A 24,469-nucleotide genomic window follows, 5' to 3' on the forward strand; every position below is an offset into this window, starting at 1 on the left:
ATTTCATGGCCTTCCACAAATAATAACGCACTAGACCCCCTTAGGCGCCCTTAATAAATTACACTGTTAAACTTGGGTGCACATTGATGTGACCCGAATCCAAATCTCGACGGAGTCGAAATGTGTTAACAACTACGGGCGCATTGACTGTGACGTGGTTTGAGGTGCATTTTCACGACGTTGCAATTCTATAAAAATAAATGATAATAATAAAAGCGGTTTAAACTTAATAAAAGCACATAAGTCACAACCTGTATTTAAATCAGATACTTAGCCATTATAACAATTTAAGCGACCGTGCTAGAACCACGGGATTCGAGGATGCCTAACACCTTCCCTCGGGTCAACAGAATTCCTTACTTAGAATTTCTGGTTCGCAGACTTCATTTGGAAAAGTCGAAAATTTCCTCGATTTGGGATTCAAGATAAACCGGTGACTTGGGACACCAAAAACCAAACCTTTCCCAGGTGGCGACTCTGAATTAAATAAATAATCCCATTTCGAATATCGTCACTTAAATTGGAAAAACTCCACCCGCGCATCTTACCCCTCGGGGTGGGGCGCGCAAAAAGGAGGTGTGACAGCTCTGGCGACTCTGCTGGGGAAAAGTGGACCCAGAACCACTGGTTCAGGGTTCAAGAATTCGAGCTTAGGATAATTGTTATATTTGGCTTTATTATCTGATCTTTATTACATGTTTTTGCATAATGTGCTAAATGCTGTCTTTTACCGCTTTGATATTATCTGAACTGTATATAAACTGTGCCGAAACCCTTCTCTTCTTACCTCCGGGGAGAAGCTCGCTGGTCGAGACTCCCTATTCTGTTAATGTCAATACCTAAAATAAGAAAGAGGACGGACAAGTTACAAAGCCGGACGATCTCGCGGGTCCCCGGTACGTAGCCCCTCCTCGACTCGAGTTGGTCCGCTCGGGTACACAGTCTAGAACAAATACCAAGGTTTAAACCTAGTATAACGAAACTTCATGCCGGATCCCTAGTAGGAACGTTTATTTGCATTATGTTGCATTTGACTTAGGGGGCTCAACACAGGGGTTGGGTCCGTCTAGGACAGGCAACCTGAATTGAAAAGACCACCCTGCTGCATCCTATTTGTTTTGTACATTTATTTGCTTCGGTTCCGCATGCTGACCGGTTTCTAAAAAAAAAGAGGAAAATAGCAACGTGGAAGGATAATTACTTATTTTGGAAAAATAAAACCAATGTTCAAATATTGTCAAAACCTCACCGGAATTGTTTTAAAAAAAAAAAAAGAAAAAAGAATAAAAACAAAATTTGTCTTCTTAGTTTGAATTATTAAAAAAGGGGGTATATATATAAAAAAAAAAATTCTTTCACTTTCAGAATCAAAAGAAAAAGAAATGGTATTTATTTTTAAAAGTAAAAAAAAAAAATGGAAAACTCATAATTCAAAAAAAATTTTCTCTTGTAATACCCTTTTATAAATTCAGACTGATAGTCCAAATATTGCAAAAAAAAAATTATTTTTTCTTTAGTCTTTATCTTTCTTCAAGAATAATAAAAAAAAATACTTATTTCTGATTTTTAGGTTTATTTAATTCTCTCTATTCGCGGTATCCCCGAACTACGCCGGTTTGATTCTCACCGGATGTGAGATACGTAGGCAACCCTCGTCGGGTTCAACCCCCATTTTGCTAAAATAGCCAAAATCAAAAAAATATATGTTTCAAATTTTTAAAGAGTCATAAATAAGTCAGGTGATGCTGTTTTGACATGAATAGCCGAATGGTCCCGAAAGGGGACGCCGGAAGGCTGACTTTGCATAAATAGCCACTTTTGGGTTTTGCTTAGCATTTTTAGACCCACACAGCCTTAAAATCTTCGTCCCCGAAGTGCTTAAAGGCCGTGTTCAAAGCTTGGTCCCCTCTGTAAAATATTTTGAGTCAGTCATTTTTGTTAAAATCACCTTAATAAATGTGCAGGATGAGCACGATGCAAAATGAACATTTTTCAATAATGACCAAAATCCCTATCAAGTTACGGCTATGGTGGAATGATCTAGGTGTTGAAGGGCAAAATGAGGTTAAGAAAAATCTGAAAGGTCTTGTGGGTCTGTTGGAAATCCAGCCTCGGGGAGATATCATAAGAGCTTTGGTTACCTATTGGGACCCGGCGCACAATGTTTTCCATTTCCCTGATTTTGAGCTCACCCCAACTTTAGAAGAAATGGCCGGATACATCGGGAATACTGAACTTCCGCTGAGGGAAAAATACTTGGTCGCCCCAAGAGTCGTCACAGTACATCGGTTCCTGGATTCATTGAAAATACCTAGAACAGTCCACAACCCGGATCTAGCAGCCGGATTCTGTACTCCATGCTTCATATATGATAGATACGGTCACGAGGGGGGATTCAATAATCCAATCAACAAACTGTGCAGCAAAGGAGTTCGTCAGAAGTGGGACGAGCACAGACGGGTGGCGTTCATGATAACGTTTCTGGGACTTCTGGTATTTCCCAGGAAAGATGGAAACATTGATTTGAAGATATCGGGGGTCGTCAGCACTTTACTCACGCAAAGTGACAGTACTCTCGCGCCTATGGTGGTATCCGACATCTTTCGAGCTCTCACAGCTTGTAAAGCTGGGGGAAATTTCTTCGAAGGTTGTAACTTGCTCCTGCAGATATGGATGACCGAGCACCTTTGCCATCATTCCGAGATTTTGAGTCGTGGTTCCCCGGATAAGACCCGCATAGAAGAATCTTACGCAAGAGCCAAAGAGATCAGTTTGCCCGAAGGAGTCCTGGCTTGGACCTCGTTCTTTCAAGCTCTTACTGCTAGCCAAATACAATGGAAGTTGGGATGGTTGCCCGTTGATGAGGTCTTATATATGTCAGCAACTAAAACTCATTTCTTGCTAATGGGGCTTAAGAGCATTCAACCTTACGCACCCGGCCGAGTTTTAAGACAGTTCGGAAAATGCCAGACAGTACCTCGTGAGGAAGATCTAAGCACTCAAGCAATCGAGATAAGTCCTAACGGACAGTTCCCAGAAGCAAAGATTCGCCAAATCTGGAATGAGGGTCAATATTTGAAATCAGATACTTGCGTGCGGGATCAAGCCAAAGGAGAAACGGCGCCAGGTTACCTTGCATGGTACAGAAGGGAACTCGAGCACGAAAGGCCCGCTAAGAGACCCCACATCCGGAATTTTACCGAATCATCACAAAAGCAGTGGGATTGGTTAGCAAAAGAAAGAGGCTATTGCACCGAAATCAGCGGGTTAAAGCAACAAGTGGAAAAATTGAAATATGAACACAACGTGCAAGTTGCTACCGATCTGGGAGAACGGAACAGGTTGATTCAAGAAAATGAAATGCTCAGAGCCCAGATCAAACAGATAAGGTTGGATGCAGATAGACAACCAAGGCGTCGATCGGACGAGCAGCTGATAAAAGGGCTAAAAGGTGAAATCAGGGAATGGCGAGATGGTTTGGAGAAATCTGAAAACATCATAGCAGAGCTCAAGGCACAGTGGGATACAAGAGCAGATAAACATCGCAGACACCTGAATCAATTGGAAGGCGACCACGAGAAGACTATTGCTAAAATAAAGAGAGAGATGGCAGCACTTGAAATCAAAGCAGCTAGTCAGGCCAAGGATTTCCAAATGGAAAGCAGATACTGGTATGACACAATAGCCCATATGAAATTGGAAGTACGGCGATTGAAGCATCAACACGTGCAAGATGTTCAAGTCTTCAAGATATGCAGCGATCAGATAAAGCACCTGCTTGTAGAGAAGAAGCAAACCAGAGATAGGATCAAAGCCGTTGCCCACGCCATCACCAGACGATGTCTACGATGTGAGAACATGTCTAGTGTTACCTTCCTCTCGGCAGTAATGGTTTATGTCAAGCAGACTATGCACGAGCTAGAGCAACTTGAGAGGGATCTCACGCCTAGGACCGCGGCGAGGCCGAACGACGCCCCGCGGAAACCAATTTTTAAAACCATAATGCATTCATAGGTCAAATCTGTATCTTAGCATCTTCTGCCTGTTTTTTTTCATCAGGGTGATTTTTAGTCTATTTTTTTTGAGTCTAGGTTTATTTTCAAAGTTTGCTTTTTCTTTTGCAAAATGTAGTTTGTAATAGACTGCTTCAATAATAAAGAATTTGCTTCTTTCATGCTCATTTGTGTTTTCGAACTACGTAATGATCTGATTCACGTGAGTATCGTGATACGTAGGCAATCCTCATCGGATCCGATCGCATTTTATTTCGCTAAAAAAAAAAAAAAATATATAAAAGAAAAATAAATGAAAAAAAGGGGGGAAAATAAAAGGAAAAATACCGGAATGACGCATGCTCTCGTAGCAGACATATAGTAATCCACTTAATTGTATAGGTGCATCATGCCCTACGTGAGACTAACTATCTGTTATTTGCTGCAAATTAACCGTGCGTTTGTCATTGAGCATATCCAGGGTTTTTGAAAAGACGGTTGGTTTGGTGAAAGTCTGGCCTCGCATTCATACTTCACGAGATCAAGGAGAGGTGCTCAACTACCTGTTGTTAGGACTAGAAGCAATACTCACACTTACTTCACCAGGTCAAAAGGAAGTGTGGAAATGTCTTCGGAAATTCCATTGCAAACAGTCCCCGTCTCTGAGGAGAGCTCAATCTCAGCCGTCCTCACGCCTGAATCCGCAACTGCGGAAGAAAATAGAATCCTACGGCTCCACATGTTGGAAATGCTGGACGACTGGAGCAATGGGAAAGAGCCGCCAAGTGTCGTCCCCGGATTCCCTGAATTATTCTCCAGGTCAGGTGGGACTTCTAATGTCCCCATAAGTTACCCTGCTACCCCATTCGGGTACCCAGCCAACTCCGCTCTCTCCACAGGATCACCTTCTGAGCCTCATCCCCGAATGTCGGCCACTGATGCAAGCATGAACATCTTTACTGCATCACCTTGCCCAGCTACGGCACAGCCTGCCACATACAAGCCAAGCTTTGACGCATCCTCTTTTACATTCCAAGCACCATCGTTCTCAATGGAACCAACCAGGTTCGCTACCAACAATAATCCTCTACCGCCTCAGTGCGAACTCGCACCGGGACAGGATCAGAACCCCAGGATTGCAGAACAAAATGAGATTGCTAAGAGAATGAGAAGCCTTGAACAAAGTTTGAAGAATATGCAAGGGTTGAGTGGACAAAAGAGCGTCTCTTACGCCGATCTGTGCATGTTCCCTCACGTGCACCTGCCAACGGGTTTCAAGACCCCCAAATTCGAGAAATATGATGGGCACGGTGACCCCATTGCACATCTTAAGAAATACTGCAACCAATTGCGGGGAGCCGGCGGAAAAGAAGAACTGCTCATGGCATATTTTGGGGAAAGCTTAGTAGGGATAGCTTCGGAATGGTATATGGATCAGGAAATGTCCCGATGGAATATATGGGATGATCTCGCCAGAGATTTTGTAAAGCAATTCCAGTATAACATCGACATTGCGCCAGACCGAAACTCTCTGTCGAATTTGAAGAAGAAGCCGTCGGAAAGTTTTAGAGAGTATGCTATTAAGTGGCGTGAACAGGCGTCGAGAGTGAAGCCTCCCATGGATGAAGTGGAAATGGTCACTACCTTTCTCCAGGCTCAAGAGTCTGACTATTTCCAAAACATGATGTCGGCCATGGGTAAGCCATTCGCGGAAGCAATCAAGATAGGAGAAATGGTAGAGAATGGGCTGAAAACGGGCCGGATTCTGAGTCAAGCAGCCCTAAGGGCAACCTCTCAGGCCATCCAAAGTGGGTCTGGAGGAACGACAAGGGGGAAGAAGAAGGAAGAAACGGCTATGGCAGCCTCTGAAGCAAGGGAGTATCGTCATCACAGGCCCCATTTTCCGGAAAGGGCCTCACAACACTACTACCCCCACTCAAATGCGGCATATGCTCATCAACCTTATATGGTCATGAATGCCCAACCTTATAACCATTCACCACAACAAGCCAGCCGAGGCCCAGCTCCACCTCCCAGAAATCAGCCTCCTTACCGCAACCACTATAACCCACAACCCCCTCAAAATAACTACCGCTCCCAAGAGCCACCTCGACGGCGGACTTTCACGCCCATCGGTGAGCCATACTCGACTTTGTTCCCAAAGTTGGTTCAGTTGGGTTTCCTACAACCCATCCCTCAAACAAGGCAAAACCCGACATCTCCTTCTTACAAAGCCGGAGTCAGATGCGCCTATCATTCAGGGGCCGAGGGTCATGATACAAACGACTGCTGGTCATTGAAAAGAGTGGTCGAAAATTTGATAGAGCAGGGGAAGATAGTGCTAAGGGACGAAGAGATCCCAAATGTAACTAACAATCCATTGCCCGCTCACAATAATGGGCCGCTGATCGGCATGATTTGTGAAGACAAAGAGTTCGACCCTGCCTTGAAAGCCATAATTGCCATTGTCGACACAGCGAGGAGGCCTGAAACAGACCAGAAATCAGAAAGGGGGGAGGAGGCCAAGGCTGCAGAAAGCAAGCCTGAAAAGAAGGTGGAGAAGAAAGTGGTACCGGCAAAGGGTGGAGTTCTTTACATACCGCGAGGTCAAGCCAAGAAGAAGCAGAACTTCGGGATCAAAAAGACAAAACCTATGTATGTGCCAAAAGGGGCCTATGTGGTCCGGGGGACGATTCAACCACCTCGGCTGAATGAGCCAGTGGTTATCGGACGCGTGCCACAAAAGCCAATGACCAACCCGTCCACAGTACCGTGGAATTATCAAAAGACTTTGGTAACATACAAAGGTAAGGAGGTCATGGAAGAACTTCCAGAAAATACTTTCGTTGGAGGGTACTCAAATACCCAAGAACTGAACAACGCCACACAAAGGCGCTTCCCTCCAAAGGAGCCTGTGAGTGTTGAAGAAGCGGAAGTGTTCTTCAAGCAGATGAAGATGCCGGATTATGAAGTGATAGACCAGCTGCGCAAGCACCCTGAGCAGGTGTCCATGCTGTCACTATTAATGAGGTCAACCGAGCATCAAAAGATCCTGCTGAAAACCCTGAATGAAGCATACGTACCGGTCGAAACCTCGGTGGAGCAACTAGAGCGGATGACCGAAAGATTCTTCGCCGTCAACCAAATCTCCTTCAGCAAGAACGATCTACCCCCGGAAGGAGCAGCACACAACAAGGCATTGCATTTAACAGTCAAATGTGAGGACTACTATGTCAAGCGGGTGATGCTGGATGGGGGATCAGGTGTTGACATCTGCCCGCTCTCCACGCTGCAAAGAATGGAAATTGAGACCGGAAGAATTCGACCCAACAACGTCTGCGTGAGAGCTTTCGATGGTATCAAGAGAGACACCATGGGAGAAATAGACCTGTTGCTGGTCATAGGACCAGTCGAATCTCGAGTCACTTTCCAAGTGATCGACATGGACACATCTTACAATTTCCTCCTTGGCAGGCCTTGGATCCATGCGGCAGGAGCCGTGCCTTCTACTCTTCACCAGATGGTGAAGTTCGAGTATGAAGACCAAGAGATCGTGGTCCATGGAGAAGATGAACATGCCATTTATCGGGACCCATCTATCCCGTATCTTGAACCAAGAGAAGGGAGTGAGCATACGGTCTATCAAGCTTTCGAGGTGGTATTGGCAGAGCAGCACGAAGAGGGAGTACCTTGCCCCCAGCCTTTCTTGTCTAACGCTTCGGTTATGGTGGCCAAAGAGATGATCCGACACGGATTTAGGCCAGGGAAGGGGCTTGGACGAACCCTTCAGGGAATGACGGAACCCATTACTTTACCAGTCATCAAGAAACCTTTTGGACTAGGTTTCAAACCTACTCCAGCAGACGAAAAATGGGCAAAGAAAAGGAGAAATGAGGGCTGGAAGTTGCCTCAACCACTGCCGGATTTACATGCGACTTTTGTCAGGCCAGGGTACACTGAAGAAGAAGAAGATGAGGTCTTCACAGTTGAGGAAATCGAGGGAATATGTGGGGCAATGAGGGAAATGCTCTACGAGGTCCACATGGTTCAACCAGGCGAAGGCACGAGCACTGCTGAGATGATATACATGGGGCCAAACGCCAAGCTCCAAAACTGGGAGATCACGCCATTCCCAACTAGACGGAAGTCCGGGTAGACTTGTCCTGCCACCTTTCCTGTATCACAAGTTATCCCCGGGACATAACTTGAACGTTTTCTTCTTTTCATTTGTTATTCCGAATTCCTAGTTGTAAACGTTGTTGTCTTCCAATTTTCCAAAGAAAATGAAAAAAAAATCTTCATTGCTTTCCTTTCTTTCTTTCGTTCTGATTTTATTACTTTTCCTCTTATCTTCCTTTTCAGTCCTAATAATGCGGCTTTAAATATGACATGCTTGCGGACTTCACGCCCGGATCACAATGAGCTATTTAACTGCGAATTAATGGATCCAGAACCAGAATATGATGCGGAAGAGGCTTTTAGGGAGATAAACCGAGAGTTGGAATATTTCGAGAATAAACCTAAGCCAAATCTGAATGACACTGAACCGGTAAATTTAGGAACCCCGGAAGAAATCCGGGAGACCAAGATAAGCATTCACACGGACAAGAAAACGCGAGAGGCGATAATTCAACTTCTTCTTGAATTTAAAGACGTGTTTGCTTGGTCATATGATGACATGCCGGGACTAGGTGTCGATCTAGTGGTTCACAAATTGCCGATTCATCCTGATTGTCCTCCGGTTCAACAAAAGCAACGAAAGTTCAAAACCGAGGTCAGTGACAAAATTAAAGAGGAGATCACCAAGCAACTGAAAACAGGAGTGATCCGAGTAGTCCAATATACAACATGGTTGGCGAATGTGGTTCCAGTACCGAAAAAGGACGGGAAAACTCGAGTATGTGTAGATTACCGAGATCTGAACAGAGCAAGTCCTAAAGATAATTTCCCGCTGCCCAACATCCACATCCTCGTTGACAATTGCGCCAAGCACGAGATACAGTCTTTCGTAGATTGTTACGCTGGATATCATCAGGTATTGATGGATGAAGAGGATGCCGAGAAAACTGCCTTCACCACGCCTTGGGGCACCTACTGTTATCGGGTCATGCCATTTGGTTTAAAGAATGCTGGGGCTACTTACATGAGGGCCATGACCGCCATTTTCCATGACATGATGCATCAGGAAATAGAGGTGTACGTGGACGATGTTATAGTCAAGTCCAGGACGCAGGATAACCACATCCAAGACTTGAGGAAATTCTTCGAGAGGCTAAGGAAGTATGACTTGAAGCTAAATCCAGCCAAATGCGCTTTCGGAGTTCCGTCAGGTAAACTTTTGGGTTTCATCGTAAGCAGGAGAGGTATCGAGCTAGATCCGACTAAGATAAAATCTATCAAAGATCTACCTCCCCCAAGAACGAAGAAAGACGTGATGAGTCTTTTGGGCAGGCTGAACTACATCAGTCGGTTTATTGCCCAGCTGACAAGCACGTGTGAGCCCATATTCAAGTTGTTAAGAAAGGATGCGGCGATTAAGTGGACAACGGAGTGTCAAGAAGCCTTTGATAAAGTCAAAGAGTACCTTTCGAATCCCCCAGTCTTGGTCCCTCCCGAACCAGGAAGGCCACTTTTCTTGTATCTGACAGTCTTGGAGAACTCCTTCGGCTGCGTCCTGGGGCAACACGACGTGACCGGGAAAAGGGAACAGGTGATCTACTACCTGAGCAAGAAATTCACCAGCTACGAGGCCAAATACACTCTGTTGGAGAAGACATGCTGCGCTCTCACATGGGTTGCTCAAAAGCTGAGGCATTATCTCCAAGCACACACTACATTCCTCATAAGCAGGTTGGATCCCTTGAAATATATATTTCAGAAACCAATGCCTACTGGGAGACTGGCTAAATGGCAAATCTTGCTTACGGAGTTCGACATAGTTTATATCACTCGCACGGCAATGAAAGCCCAGGCGTTAGCAGATCATTTGGCCGAAAACCCGGTCGATGAGGAATACCAGCCATTGGATACCTATTTTCCAGATGAAGAGGTAAACACCGTAGAAGCGATCTCGGAGGAAGCTCATGTTTGGAAGATGTTCTTTGACGGAGCCGTGAATGCCAAGGGTATAGGGATCGGGGCAATTTTGATCTCACCTGCCGGTCAGCATTATCCCGCCACAGCTAGACTTCGTTTCTTCTGCACAAATAATACAGCTGAATATGAAGCCTGCATTATGGGCATACATATGGCAATCGATCAGGATGTCAAAGACTTACTGATTATGGGAGACTCTGACCTGATCATCCGGCAAGTTCAAGGCGAATGGGAAACTCGGGATGTCAAACTTATCCCATACCGACAACATGTGGAGGACCTCAGCAAGCGCTTTAACTCAATAGAATTCAGGTATATTCCGAGGTTTCACAATGAACTGGCAGATGCACTTGCTACTCTGGCTTCTATGCTACCCTACCCGGGCAACGCCCACGTCGATCCTTTGGAAATCCAAATCAAGGAAAGACACGGTTACTGCAGTGTAATCGAGGCGGGATCAAATACGCAGCCTTGGTACCATGACATCAAGAAATTCTTGAAGACGCAAGAATACCCCGAGCATGCAACTGGAGATCAAAAGAGGACCATTAGGCGACATGCAAGTGGTTTCTTTTTGAGCAGTGAATTGTTATATAAGAGGACTCCGGACCTCAATCTCTTAAGATGTGTCGGTATCGAGGAAGCGAGAAAAATCATGCACGAAGTACACGCAGGTGTGTGTGGACCTCACATGAACGGGTATGTCTTAGCGAAGAAGATCCTTAGAGCAGGTTATTACTGGATGACCATGGAAAAGGATTGCTTTAGCTTTGTCCGGAAGTGTCATCAGTGTCAGGTGCACGGTAATTTGATTCATGCACCTCCCACAGAACTGCATCCCATGTCCGCACCTTGGCCATTTGTCGCTTGGGGCATGGACGTCATTGGACCAATTGAACCAAAGGCTTCGAATGGACACAGGTTTATACTGGTTGCCATCGATTACTTCACAAAGTGGGTAGAGGCTGTCACTCTCAAGTCGGTCACCAAGAAAGCTGTAGTGGATTTTGTACACTCAAATCTTATCTGTCGCTTCGGCATTCCTGCGACTATCATTACAGATAATGCAGCAAACTTGAACAGTCACTTGATGGGAGATGTGTGCGAGCAATTCAAGATAACACACAGGAATTCCACTCCTTATCGGCCAAAAGCCAATGGTGCTGTAGAAGCTGCAAATAAAAACATCAAGAAGATTTTGAGGAAAACAATACAAAGTTCCCGACAGTGGCATGAGCAGTTACCTTTTGCGTTATTGGGGTATCGCACTACGGTGCGCACATCGGTGGGAGCGACTCCTTATCTTTTGGTTTATGGAACCGAGGCCGTAATACCGGCAGAGATAGAGATTCCTTCACTTCGAATCATTGTCGAAGCAGAAATCGAGGACAGCGAGTGGGTTAAGACTCGACTGGAGCAATTGACGTTGATTGATGAAAAGCGGATGGCTGCAGTTTGTCACGGACAGTTATACCAACGAAGGATGGCCCGTGCTTACAACAAGAAAGTCCGACCTCGGAATTTCGAAGTAGGACAATTGGTACTGAGGCGTATTCTGCCGCATCATGAAGAAGCAAAAGGAAAGTTTGCCCCAAATTGGAAAGGCCCATACATTGTGAGGAAGATACTGCCGCGGGGAGCATTGTATTTAGGTGATATCGAAGGAAATGACCCCGACACAGCAGTAAATGCAGATGCAGTCAAGAGGTACTACGTCTAAATCATACTCCGGTGGTCCTGACACATTCGAAAATGGCAAAGGTTTTATTCCCCACTACTCCCTAAACACTACCCAATCCTCTCAAAAAAAAAAAAAAAAAAAAAACATTGATTGAGGCCTGAACTACGTTTGACTTGATTCCGAAAGGATACGTAGGCAGCCTCTCCCTGAGGTTCAGTCACACCAACAACAAAATCCCATTCACCCTGAAATGGAAAACCGGGGCATGTCAGACACTTGAGAAGTTTAGTATCAGCTACCTCTCTTCACCAGGTACAAGCCTTCAAATCAATTACCAAAGATGGTGGGAAACCAATAAGCATCACAAAAGGAAACCAGCACACCCTGAGTTGAGAGAAATAAAATGAGAGAGTCTCGGCGGTGAAAACCTTCGGGCACCACGAGGCGACGGGAGAAGAGAAACCAAAATGAGAGAGCTTGTTTAGTAAAAACTCGCAAAGAGTGCTATCAAGCGACGACAGGAAGAGAAATGAGAGAGGTCAGCCAGCGAAAACCCGCAAAGGGCGCTGTTGGCCGAAAAGGAATGACGCCACCCCAAGAAGGTCTCGGCAAAGTTCCACCAGTTTTGGAACCACAGATCTGTTCTGGTCTAGGAAAACGCAAGTTCATGGAAGGTCAGACGTCCAGTCCAAAAGGCATGTCATGTCATTTAAAGCCAGCATTATCTTCCTCAGATAAGTCTTTCTCTCCCCAAAAAGGGTATTTCTTTTCTGATTTGTTTTCCCCTTTTGTTTCTTTTCGAATCCCTTTCGCATTTTAACCCCGAGTTCAGGACACACCGGAAAGGGTAGGTGGCATGGTTTGTTTACACGGAATCCCGTCTCATGAAGGAAAGCACCTCATCTCGTTGATATGATTACCCAAGCATGATGAATCATGACGTTTGATGGTGTTCCGGAGAAAAGGAAAAGAGAGAAATCTTGAAATCTTCCCCAGCAAGTCCACCTTCGGACAAATCCCCACAGAGTCTCCCCCTGTACAAATCCCAACAGAGTCTTGTACAATCTCCCACAGAATCTCCCCAAATTATAAAATTATAAGAAAAAAAGAAAGAAAAAAATGGAATCTCCCCAGCACATCCCAGCGGGTCCTTTGGTAGACATCCCCAACAAGCTTACCCCAACAAATTCTAGAAATCCCACTTTGAAATAAATCCCCCAGCATGCCCATTGTACAAAATCCACACAAAGAATCCACTTTGTAAATATTCCCCACAAAGCTTCCCTTTTGTACAAATCCCCACAAAATACCTCCAATAAAACCCCCGTTGAGAACCTCCAAGCAAAACGGGACACAAAAAAAAAGAGAGCCTTACGAGGCAAATCATCACAGAATCTGGAAATACAAGCCTGAGCGGTCCAAAGGGTTTCGGCATAGGAATCAAATCAATGGCGGGACTTCACAACAGAAATGAAGACGCAACAAAGCAACTGGGAACGATCGAGGTCACCGAACCGACCGTCATTTCCGAACTAACAATTGTTCTTTATCTGAAAAGTTGAAACAGGTATAATCCAAGACAACCGTGCAAGAAGCAGGTGTCGCCCAAAGAGGAAGGTACAAGAAACATTTTGACAATAAGGAATTCACTCGAAAGGTAAGCTTCCACGAAACTCCCTTGTATCTTCTACTAAAACAAGAAAGTTCAAAAAAAAAAAAAAAAAAAGGTCGTTTAGTATTCTCGAACTTTGCCCCTAGCCAATCAGCATTAGGGTTTTAAACCCTAAACTGAATTTTCCTTTAGTCAGCATTAGGGTTTTAAACCCTAAACTGAACTTTTCCTTTTAGCCAGCATTAGAGTTTTAAACTCTAAACTGAGCTTTTCCATGCAATCAGCATTAGGGTTTTAAACCCTAAACTGAATTTTCCTTTAGTCAGCATTAGGGTTTTAAACCCTAAACTGAACTTTTCCTTTTAGCCAGCATTAGAGTTTTAAACTCTAAACTGAGCTTTTCCATGCAATCAGCATTAGGGTTTTAAACCCTAAACTGAATTTTCCTTTAGTCAGCATTAGGGTTTTAAACCCTAAACTGAACTTTTCCTTTTAGCCAGCATTAGAGTTTTAAACTCTAAACTGAGCTTTTCCATGCAATCAGCATTAGGGTTTTAAACCCTAAACTGAATTTTCCTTTAGTCAGCATTAGGGTTTTAAACCCTAAACTGAACTTTTCCTTTTAGCCAGCATTAGAGTTTTAAACTCTAAACTGAGCTTTTCCATGCAATCAGCATTAGGGTTTTAAACCCTAAACTGAATTTTCCTTTAGTCAGCATTAGGGTTTTAAACCCTAAACTGAACTTTTCCTTTTAGCCAGCATTAGAGTTTTAAACTCTAAACTGAGCTTTTCCATGCAATCAGCATTAGGGTTTTAAACCCTAAACTGAATTTTCCTTTAGTCAGCATTAGGGTTTTAAACCCTAAACTGAACTTTTCCTTTTAGCCAGCATTAGAGTTTTAAACTCTAAACTGAGCTTTTCCATGCAATCAGCATTAGGGTTTTAAACCCTAAACTGAATTTTCCTTTAGTCAGCATTAGGGTTTTAAACCCTAAACTGAACTTTTTCCTTTTAGCCAGCATTAGAGTTTTAAACTCTAAACTGAGCTTTTTCCGTGCAATCAGCATTAGGGTTTTAAACCCTGAACTGAATTTTCCTTTAGTCAGCATTAGGGTTTTAAACCCTAAACTGAACTTTTCCTTTCAGCCAGCATTAGAGTTCTAAACTCTAAACTGAGCTTTTCTAGCCAATCAGCATTAGGGTTTTAAACCCTAAACTGAATTTTCCTTTAGTCAGCATTAGGGTTTTAAACCCTAAACTGAACTTTTTCCTTTTAGCCAGCATTAGAGTTTTAAACTCTAAACTGAGCTTTTTCCGTGCAATCAGCATTAGGGTTTTAAACCCTGAACTGAATTTTCCTTTAGTCAGCATCAGGGTTTTAAACCCTAAACTGAACTTTTTTCTTTCAGCCAGCATTAGAGTTCTAAACTCTAAACTGAGCTTTTCCAGCCAATCAGCATTAGGGTTTTAAAACCCTAAACTGAATTTTCCTTTTAGTCAGCATTAGGGTTTTAAACCCTAAACTGAACTTTTTTTCCTTTCAGGCAGCATTAGGGTTTTAAACCCTAAACTGAATTCTTCCTTTGTTCGGCGCTAGGGTTTTAAAACCTACACTGAACTTTTCCCCAGCTAGTCGATATTAGGGCTCCAACCCTGCACTGAGCATGCATATCCTCTTTCATCAATTTTATGAACTACCTAGTGAATAATTAACGAAATTTTCCTAGTGAAACTGGGGCAGAAAATTTCGTTCGTTTGTTTTCTCCCGCAGGTCTGACCTCGAGCCACATGAATCGAAATGACCCACGAGATGAATCCCAGTTCGGAATCAAAGAAGAAAAAGACAAAAAAGAGATATCCCGAGATATCAGAGTAAAGGGAAAGCAAATCAACTCCAACATTTGACTAAGGTCCTGACCTCTGCCGGTCACATTTTATTCGGTATCCCGGAGATTAAAAAACAAGTCGCCGCAACTCGCAAGCATCAAGTTTCAGATCAGAGTCTACAAGCAGAATCAGCTAAGACCCAAGATCAAGTCGTAAAAGAATCATAGATAGGAATCTTGTAACTAGCAGTTGACATGCATAAAAGTAGTTAGTTCAGTTTCCAATTTTCGCTTGGTTGTAATAAGGCGGTCAGTGACGTAGCAGTGACAACAGCAGCAGCAGTAGCGGCAAGCATTGCAGTCCCATGGTAGCCCCAGCTACCAAAACTTCTCGAACTACATCGACCTGATTCCTGTTTAGCCCAGGATATGTAGGAAATCTTTGAAGCAAGATTCGGTCAGATCTTTCAAAAAATGCTTCATACGGAGTGGTCTATAGGCAAAAATCGCTCATACACGCTCACTTGATCTTTGCACGAAAACCCTTCGTGTTTCCGAACAAAGAGGGGCAGCTGTGAGCACGTGATTTTTGCTTTCACACGACAATCGCTCCAAAAAGAAATAAAAAAATATATAATTGGCCCCGCTGTACAATTTCGGATTTCTGTACGGCACCTTGTGGATTTATTTGTGATTTTGGCCCATTCTTATTTATTTACTTTATTAAAATAAAATTCAAAAAATATATATGTGTCCTGCGTAATTCAAACCGTAATTCGGTCGTTAAATAGAAAATCGTGAATAGGCATTTTCGTCCGTGATTTTATTTGGTTTGACTTTACCGGTTTTGAAATATTTTAGTATGTGTGCAAATAATTGTATTTGAGTGTGTATTTAATTTTAATTTGATTTTTTGGCTTAGCTTTGTTTTAAAATAAATAAGAAAAGAAGAAAAAAAAAAAAAAAGAAAAGACCCCTTCCGGACTTGGGCCAATTTTAACAAAATTGGCCCAAACAAACAGCCCAAGACCCAGGCCTGCCCAGCCCAGGTCACCTGATGCCCAGGACGTCCAAACGACGTCGTTTGAGTCGTGCCTGATCTGGGCCGTTGATCTCAGAGTGATCAACGGCCAAGATCAATCCCCATAACCCATCAACAAACCCGACCCATTTACACCCGGACCGACCCCAACCCCTTACCCTTGAAACGACGTCGTTCCCTGTTAGCCGAAGGATCCTGGCCCTTCATCTCGTCTCATCCAACGGCCAGGATCCACTTGCCCACTAACTATATAAGCGCATAACACTACCCTGCCCCCCCCTATCCAAACCCCAGCCTTCGTCGTCTTCACCACAACACCCAAACCCTAGAGCCGCCCCTGTACCCTTCACCACGAAAGCCGGCGGCATGGATGCCGGTGACCTTCCCCTGAACACCATAGGACCCTCATGCCATCCTGAACCCAAATCTACCAACCCCATGGTTCGAATCACCCCCTAGGTCCTCGAATCTTCATTCGAAGATTCGAGTCAAAACTCGATCTAACCCAACCAACCCCAGTTTCATACCAGACACTCCCCAGACCCCCCTCGTGACCAAACCATACTTGGTTTGGTCCGAATCTGATCAGGGAAGCATGAATCCCAGATCTGAGTTTTGGAATTTGTGGGTTCTTCGTCACTGGTCCATATCCGTTCGAACCAACGAGGTTAAGGTCTAATGGACTTTAATCCAAGTGTTTCTCGCCTGAGAAACACTTCGTTTAAAGTCCGTTCAGCCTTAAGAAAGGCTTGACCAAGTCTGAGTTAAGGTTTTGATCTTTTTGCGGTTTAAGGTGAGTTTTCTTTCTTTTCTTAGTTGTTTTGGTTTGTTTGATTGTTGTAAGGGTCTGTTCGTTTGCTGTTTATGTCCTTAACCTCTATCAAACTGTGCTTCAACTACTTCGCCTGAACCTCTGTTTGTTTGTCTAAATTCCCCCCTCCTATTCTGATAAGGCATTATGTATTTGTTTGTGCAAGTAGCTGATTTTCGAGTTTTGGACTGACTAGTTGACTCCTCGAATGTATTCCTGCTTAGTCAGTATAATACGAACCATGTATCAATACTGTTTAAATGTCTGATTTTTGGCTACGATTGTGTATGTTAATACTAATATAGTCGAGTCGACATGTGTCGTCAATTAATTTCAACTGTCTGAGCATAGTAAATCGATTTGCTTCTGTTGAACATTTGTTGAAATCAATTCAGAACCAGTTTCGTTTACCTATAGCTGTTGATTTGGACCAGTCAATGTAAAAAGGGATTGTTTATGTTTAAATCCTGAATTGGAAGGCATGTGCACTCGTGCACAGCATGTGCATTGGTGCACCTCATGTGCCTTGTGCACAGCCTGTTTTTCTGCATTAAGAAGCTTTTAAGTTTTAAACAATCTGACAGTATATGCTGTCAGATATATTTTACTGCCCATACTTGCTTTTAGATAATAAAGTAAAAAAGTTAAAGCCTGCTAAGGGAATGTCATGGGATTAATACTTAAATAGTTGAGTGGAAACTGAAAAGTAATGGGCACATGGGAGGGGTATCTGATTAATCTAACAGGCTGTAAAAGTTTTGATGTGGAGGCTTATAAAAGGGGAGGCCATCTGATATACAGGGAGAGGGAGGAGAGTTGAAGTTCTGGAGATAGACATACACACAGAGAGAGAGAGAGAGGGAGGAGGACCATCTGATAATAGAGGTCAGAGAGGGCATAGATAGAAGAGAGAATCAGAACTGAAAAAGAAAAATACACACACTGTGAGGAGTTTTGAAAGAGAGAGTTGATAGAGATACACAGAAAAAGCATACAGAGATAGAGAGAGACAATGAGAGGGAACATCTGAAAGTTTCAAATTCTGAAAACAGAAACTGGAAAAGTTTTCTCTTTGATAAACCAAATAGATTTCAAATTGAGGACTGATATTAGAACTTGAAAAGAAAGGAGATAGGGAAAGAGATATCACAAAAATCAGGAATTGTCTTCTCCCTACTGTTTGTTCGATTCTCATTTTGTTCAAACTGTCCAAGTTAGTCCTGTTTTCCTTCAAGTGTCAGTTAAGTCTATTGTTTGGATTTGTGTTGTTGGCTTCCCCTGGAATTGGATTGCTTGATTCTCTGACTCCATTACTACTGGGAATTTGTCTCATTCTGCCTCTCCTCCATTGGCTTTATTGGCCTCTTGCACTGGGATTTCTGTTCTATTTGGCACCTGCTGTTACTGCTGTTGTTTGGTATCGCTTCTATTGCCCTACTGACCCCTTGCTTCTCCTGTTGTATCCAATATCCAGGTACATACTAAGACTCGCATTTGATGTAACAATGAAAGCATGAATCAAAAGATTTGAAGGAGTTATAATCACCTGTTGTATTGCTTACGAATTGCCTTTTTTAATGTTGTTAAGATATGCAGTTTCTTGGTCTGTTAGCCTAATAGAGACACATTAGTAAGGTTGTACTTAATTAAAGTTTATGCCCATCTGGAGCTGTGACATTTTATTCGTTTGGTAGTACATAAGATGTAAATACAATCCATGAAATGTGCAGCCATTTTAATACAATTGCTAACTCAAAATCGCCATTTCAGCATGTTTTGAATATGTAGGGGCAAATGATTGTTTAAGATCTAGCTAAAGACAATACAGTTTCAAACTCTTGAGTTTCAGTTTGCGTGAAGCAGTTTATAGGATGAGTAAAATACCATTAGTCGCATTTCTTAACAAGCAATCTTAATTAATCTTGTCTGAATAAGTTAAAGTTAAGGAGCTCTTGTAACAGTCATAGCATTTCATCAATCCCATATACGTTTCTTTTATCAAGTTCAAAGCATGTTTACATGAGGTACAATGTTTCTTCATCCCGTAAATAATTAATTGGATGATTAGCTAAAAATCTGGATTTGGGCCAAACACATAGTAAAAATAGCACGCATCTTTTCTTCTATTTTTTTTAAGAGATAAACACATTAGAAATGTAATCGCTTTAGGATGTTCCTTCTAAAAAATGAGACGAGCCTCGCCAAATGAGATGAAAATCGCGGGGTCCTCAATAAATAACCTTGATAATTATCTAGAATTCAGGATAGGCCATTTAATAAATTTCATGGCCTTCCACAAATAATAACGCACTAGACCCCCTTAGGCGCCCTTAATAAATTACACTGTTAAACTTGGGTGCACATTGATGTGACCCGAATCCAAATCTCGACGGAGTCGAAATGTGTTAACAACTACGGGCGCATTGACTGTGATGTGGTTTGAGGTGCATTTTCACGACGTTGCAATTCTATAAAAATAAATGATAATAATAAAAGCGGTTTAAACTTAATAAAAGCACATAAGTCACAACCTGTATTTAAATCAGATACTTAGCCATTATAACAATTTAAGCGACCGTGCTAGAACCACGGGATTCGAGGATGCCTAACACCTTCCCTCGGGTCAACAGAATTCCTTACTTAGAATTTCTGGTTCGCAGACTTCATTTGGAAAAGTCGAAAATTTCCTCGATTTGGGATTCAAGATAAACCGGTGACTTGGGACACCAAAAACCAAACCTTTCCCAGGTGGCGACTCTGAATTAAATAAATAATCCCATTTCGAATATCGTCACTTAAATTGGAAAAACTCCACCCGCGCATCTTACCCCTCGGGGTGGGGCGCGCAAAAAGGAGGTGTGACAAAACCCTAATACAAAAACCAATCATGTGTAATCAACCATCATTCAGGTTAATTAATAAAAACAATAAAATCTCAAAACAGAAAAATCAAAAAAATATTAACATGAAAGTAAAGGCGATCCACACAAACAATCGTTGTTAGAGAAGGATGAAGCCTCCAGGGAGTTGAAAAAAGATCCTTCAGGAATAGATCCACAAAGGTGGTTGTTGCTCAAATCCAAATGTCCAACGTACTTAGCAGATGACAACGTTTTAGGAATCGAACCTCCAAGGTTGTTGTACGATAAATCCAGGTGTGTAAAATACGTTGTTGGAACAAAAATATCAGGTAAAATTCCCTCTAAAGAATTTCGACTTAAGTTGAGAATATTTAATCCGGAGCTAGTAAGTAGATTCGTAGGGATTGAACCCGAGATCTGGTTGCTGTCTAAGTTTAGAACTGTGAGAATCGGCATGGAACCTAACTCAGCCGGTATTGAACCGGAAATTTGGTTCGTTGATAAATCCAGATCGACTAGCCGGTAAAGTTTTGCTATTGAAGTCGGGATGGAACCAGAAATTTGGTTATTGTTCATTATTGCTCGGCTCAGCATGCTCATTTTTCCAATATCCGATGGGATTTCTCCAGTGAGCATATTGGTGCTGAGATCGAGGTGGATTAATTTTCCTAGGCTGACAATAGAAGGAGGAATAGAGCCAGAAATTTGATTTTCACCAAGGTTAAGGATTGTGAGTTCATTCAATTGACCAATGTCTGATGGAATGTCTCCAGAGATTTTGTTTCCAATGAGGTCAAGAATACGAAGGTTTTGAAGCGAAGCGAGGCAAGTTGGAATCTCACCACTGATGTCCTTCCAATCAGCAACAACAAGAGTTGTGAGCATGTCAAGCTTGCAGAGAGATGGAGAGAGAGAACCTGTCATCTGTAGTGTTAGAAAATACAGTAAATAATATTTGGCACGTACAATAAATATGAATGTGAAAAATAGAGAAATACTGTAAGTATTAAGTAAATAGTGTACTTGTATTTTCAAAGATCTCATAACCATGAATAATAGCTAAATTTAAACTATAGGTCAGTTATATACCTATCGTGTATCTAGAACATCTAAATTTCTTGAAATTAAATAGACGAATCGAACCAATGAAACAAAAATAGTGTAAACATTAAGTGGCGATTTCAATAATGTTAAAGCACTTCAGAATCGTAAATCTATTAAATTTAAATTCTAAATCCGTTTCTACCTGTCATGTAACCAGAACGTCCGGCTTTCTCGAAAATTGGATCTTCGGATTCGCCTCGGAGGACAATATTGGCAACTCGTAGTGTAATGGGATCACAACTTATTCCATACCAGTCCGAGCAATTGGTGCCTGTCCAAGTGTTGAAGATGCCCAAGTAAGGCTCGTTAAGAGCTGCCTTGAAATCTAGCAATGCCGCTATGTCCTCCGGCGAGCAGCCATTAGCGGGAAAGGCAACGGCCACTATAATGAGAGTCACCAAGAACGCTCCTGTGAGTCCCATCTCTCTACTAAAATGGAAAGCTGTGATTTTCTTTAGCTTTTCTCTCTATAAGCAAAGCTGCTAATAATAAAAAAAGCAGAAGCGATGGTGTTTCCTCTCTCCAAAGTCTTTGTGACAACGAAGAATATGAAAGTGGAAGGGATATGAACAGAACTGTTATATACACATTTTCTTCGTAGTAAGATGATTGACACATATTCAAACCAAGTCAACTTCATGTCTAACTTTTAACATGTGCTCCCTTTATTTTATTTTATTTTATTTTATGTGACTGGACACGAGTTATAAAAAAAAATAAAAAAATTTGCTACGTGGCAAAAATATCTTTAGCACTTATAATCTTAAATATATGTTTTAATATTTTTGAGCTTGTAATATATTCTTATTAAGAGTAAAATATAAAATTTCAGATATAAAATTGTATGGTTTTTAAAAAAAATCAAAGAGTGTCACATCAAATGGAATACATTTGGGGATATTTTTTTCCTTTTAATATGAGAAAAATTACCACTTATAGTATTTTTTAGTATAGCTTTTGAATATTAAATTTAAATAAAAGATAAATTAATTTAGTGCCATTAAATTTCAAACATTAGCCACATCTAACTTTTAATAAATGAAAAGTGTCATTTTGTTTCATTTTATATGATATTTTTTAATTTTAAGTACATTCCAAAAAGAATTAATACCTTTATATAAAAAGCTACTTTCTTACATTAGACATTTTATTTACCTATACTAACATATTTTTATAACCATAGAAATGCCATGACATATTTAAAGCTATAAATTTTTAGGGTATTTTAAATATATTTTAAAGAAAAAAATTCTCTTAAACTTTGTGTCTAGTGATTATAACACGAAATGAAGAGAGTTTCTATTAAAAAAAGATTAAGATGAAATGGAAGGACAATATATAAAATTGGGACCAAAAATCCCTGAATGTTTTCCCCCTTTTTCTTATCCTTTTTTTCTTTTCTTTTATTTTGCTTATTTTGAGAGTTGAAGTAATGGTTAGCATTGTTGTATACATATGCACTAAAGGAGGAAGCACATGGGACGGTGTGGTTCATTATGTTCCTAGCAAAAGGAAGTGGGAGCATGTTCCTATTGTTTGCTTTGTAACTTGTATGGATTCGCATTGATCAGCAAACTCCGCATAAACCTGGATCTTCGTTTCTTATCAAATTTTCTTATAGCTGATTCATTTTGCAACAGAATCAATTATATGGTACTTGTTATTTATAATGTTTTTCAAAGTCATTTTAAGGTTTTATAGATCAATTTATCATGGAAGACAGTGTTCTTGCCGCGTTGAATTAGTTCAAGAGTTTCTGACACTTTCTTTTTGATACAGATAAAATTTTCATTATTAGGGGAGAGTGATAAAAATACTATGATAGCACATGGAATGTGCCATATTATACTTTGATTGGGTCTTGATCTGTTAAATAATAGAAAATCAAAATAGCACATTAGCTCATGTGCTATCAGCAGATTGAACTTTTGCATTGGTTTTGAGTACTTTTTTACTTTTACTTAAACTCTCTTACAAAAATATCAGAGTGATAACTTTCAAATTAGAATTTATATCTGAGAAAGGATTCTGGATCTAGGTATATTTTTTGTCACAACTCAAAATTAGAGAGGCGTGATCGGCACTCAATAGAACCTCGCGCTTGTCAAGCGAACCTCTACCTTCAACATAATAAAGGAGGACAAAATACATAATGGAGTTTCGAGCGACTCTATATGATGAAACATTTGCAAATGGAATATCGGACAGCCCTGTATGCAATCATGCAGCAGTTTATATCGAGAGAATACAAAACACGTATGCAACAAATAGCCCATGGACATCATTATATGAGAAGTACTCACATGTAACATATATCACAAACAGCTCATAAACTCTACATAAAACATAAGGATGTCAAGAGAATCTAAAGAATTCATAATACAAAATGAATTGGCACCCGTTAAGCGTCCAAAGAAAGGAAATTACAAAAATGCTGCAACCGAGCCTAGTATGGGCTAACCGCAAAAGAATAGAAGTGGGTCTCTAACTTGTAGAGAGAGGTAGTAAGCGCAAAACTCACTGAATATTATCCATCTTCTCTAAAACTTAGGTTAAGTATTTTTACAGAAAACATGCATGTTTAATACTTCATCCGTTTCAATTTATATGAACCTGTTTGAGTGGGTACGGAGTTTAAAAAAAATGAAAGACTTTTGAAATTTGTGGTCCTGAACAAGTCAAAAATTAGTCCAGAGTATTTGTGTGGTTATAAAAGCTTCTAATTAAGGGCAAAATTGGAAGTTTAAGCTAAATTGTTTCCAAATTTAAAAATGGGTCATTCTTTTTGGAACGGATTAAAAAGGAAATAGGTTCACATAAAGTAGAACGGGGAGTATAAAATTTTTCTTTGAAGTGTGAACATGATAAAACTAGCATAAAATGCTTAATCAAGTACATAATCTTGCCCTTAGACCTTATCATTTTATCAGTTTGGCACTCAAGTGCCCATAAAGCAATTAAAACAGGTACCATATTCTAAACTTAAGAAGGCTTTCCCTCTAGATGGTTACATCTAGTAGTACGCATACATGTTAACGTTCGACCAACCACTAATTCGATTAGGACAACCTACTATAGCACCATACGATAAGGTATGCTAGCTACCTCAAATATGCACTACAATCTGGTTTAGGTATCCAATAACCCGCCATCGATATGGTTCGACTTATTTTCCCACAAAAGTATGTGTGGTCTCTAGATAATCCCCGTTGGAAATCGAGTTTTGATGCTCAACAAATTTGTTACCTGCTGAGTTTCAAACCTTGGGTCCACTCGTGGTTTCTGTACAACTCAGAGTTCTAACGAGAATGGGATTCACTTTCGCGCCCGACAAGGATGTATTTGTACTATGCTGACAAGCCACGTGATAACGGTAGGGATATCTTGGCAAATTTTCATGAGTTGAGATTAGACCAAGATTTAAGGAAGTAGTTATAGAAGT

At 41.4% G+C, this 24,469-nt stretch overlaps 1 protein-coding gene across 1 annotated transcript; it reads right to left on the reverse strand.

Moving 5' to 3' along the window:
* Positions 1 to 19,743: 19,743 nt before the first annotated feature.
* Positions 19,744 to 21,555, reverse strand: LOC107819059 (uncharacterized). The gene is made up of 2 exons (XM_016645133.2): positions 21,170 to 21,555; positions 19,744 to 20,840 (listed from the first exon to the last, which is right to left on the reverse strand). The coding sequence occupies exons 1-2, from the start codon at positions 21,447 to 21,449 to the stop codon at positions 20,023 to 20,025; spliced, it is 1,098 nt and encodes a 365-aa protein (XP_016500619.1). The 5' UTR covers positions 21,450 to 21,555; the 3' UTR covers positions 19,744 to 20,022.
* Positions 21,556 to 24,469: the final 2,914 nt, after the last annotated feature.

The sequence above is a fragment of the Nicotiana tabacum genome, chromosome 5 (genome assembly GCF_000715075.1).
Source record: "Nicotiana tabacum cultivar K326 chromosome 5, ASM71507v2, whole genome shotgun sequence".
Taxonomy (NCBI): Eukaryota; Viridiplantae; Streptophyta; class Magnoliopsida; order Solanales; family Solanaceae; genus Nicotiana; species Nicotiana tabacum.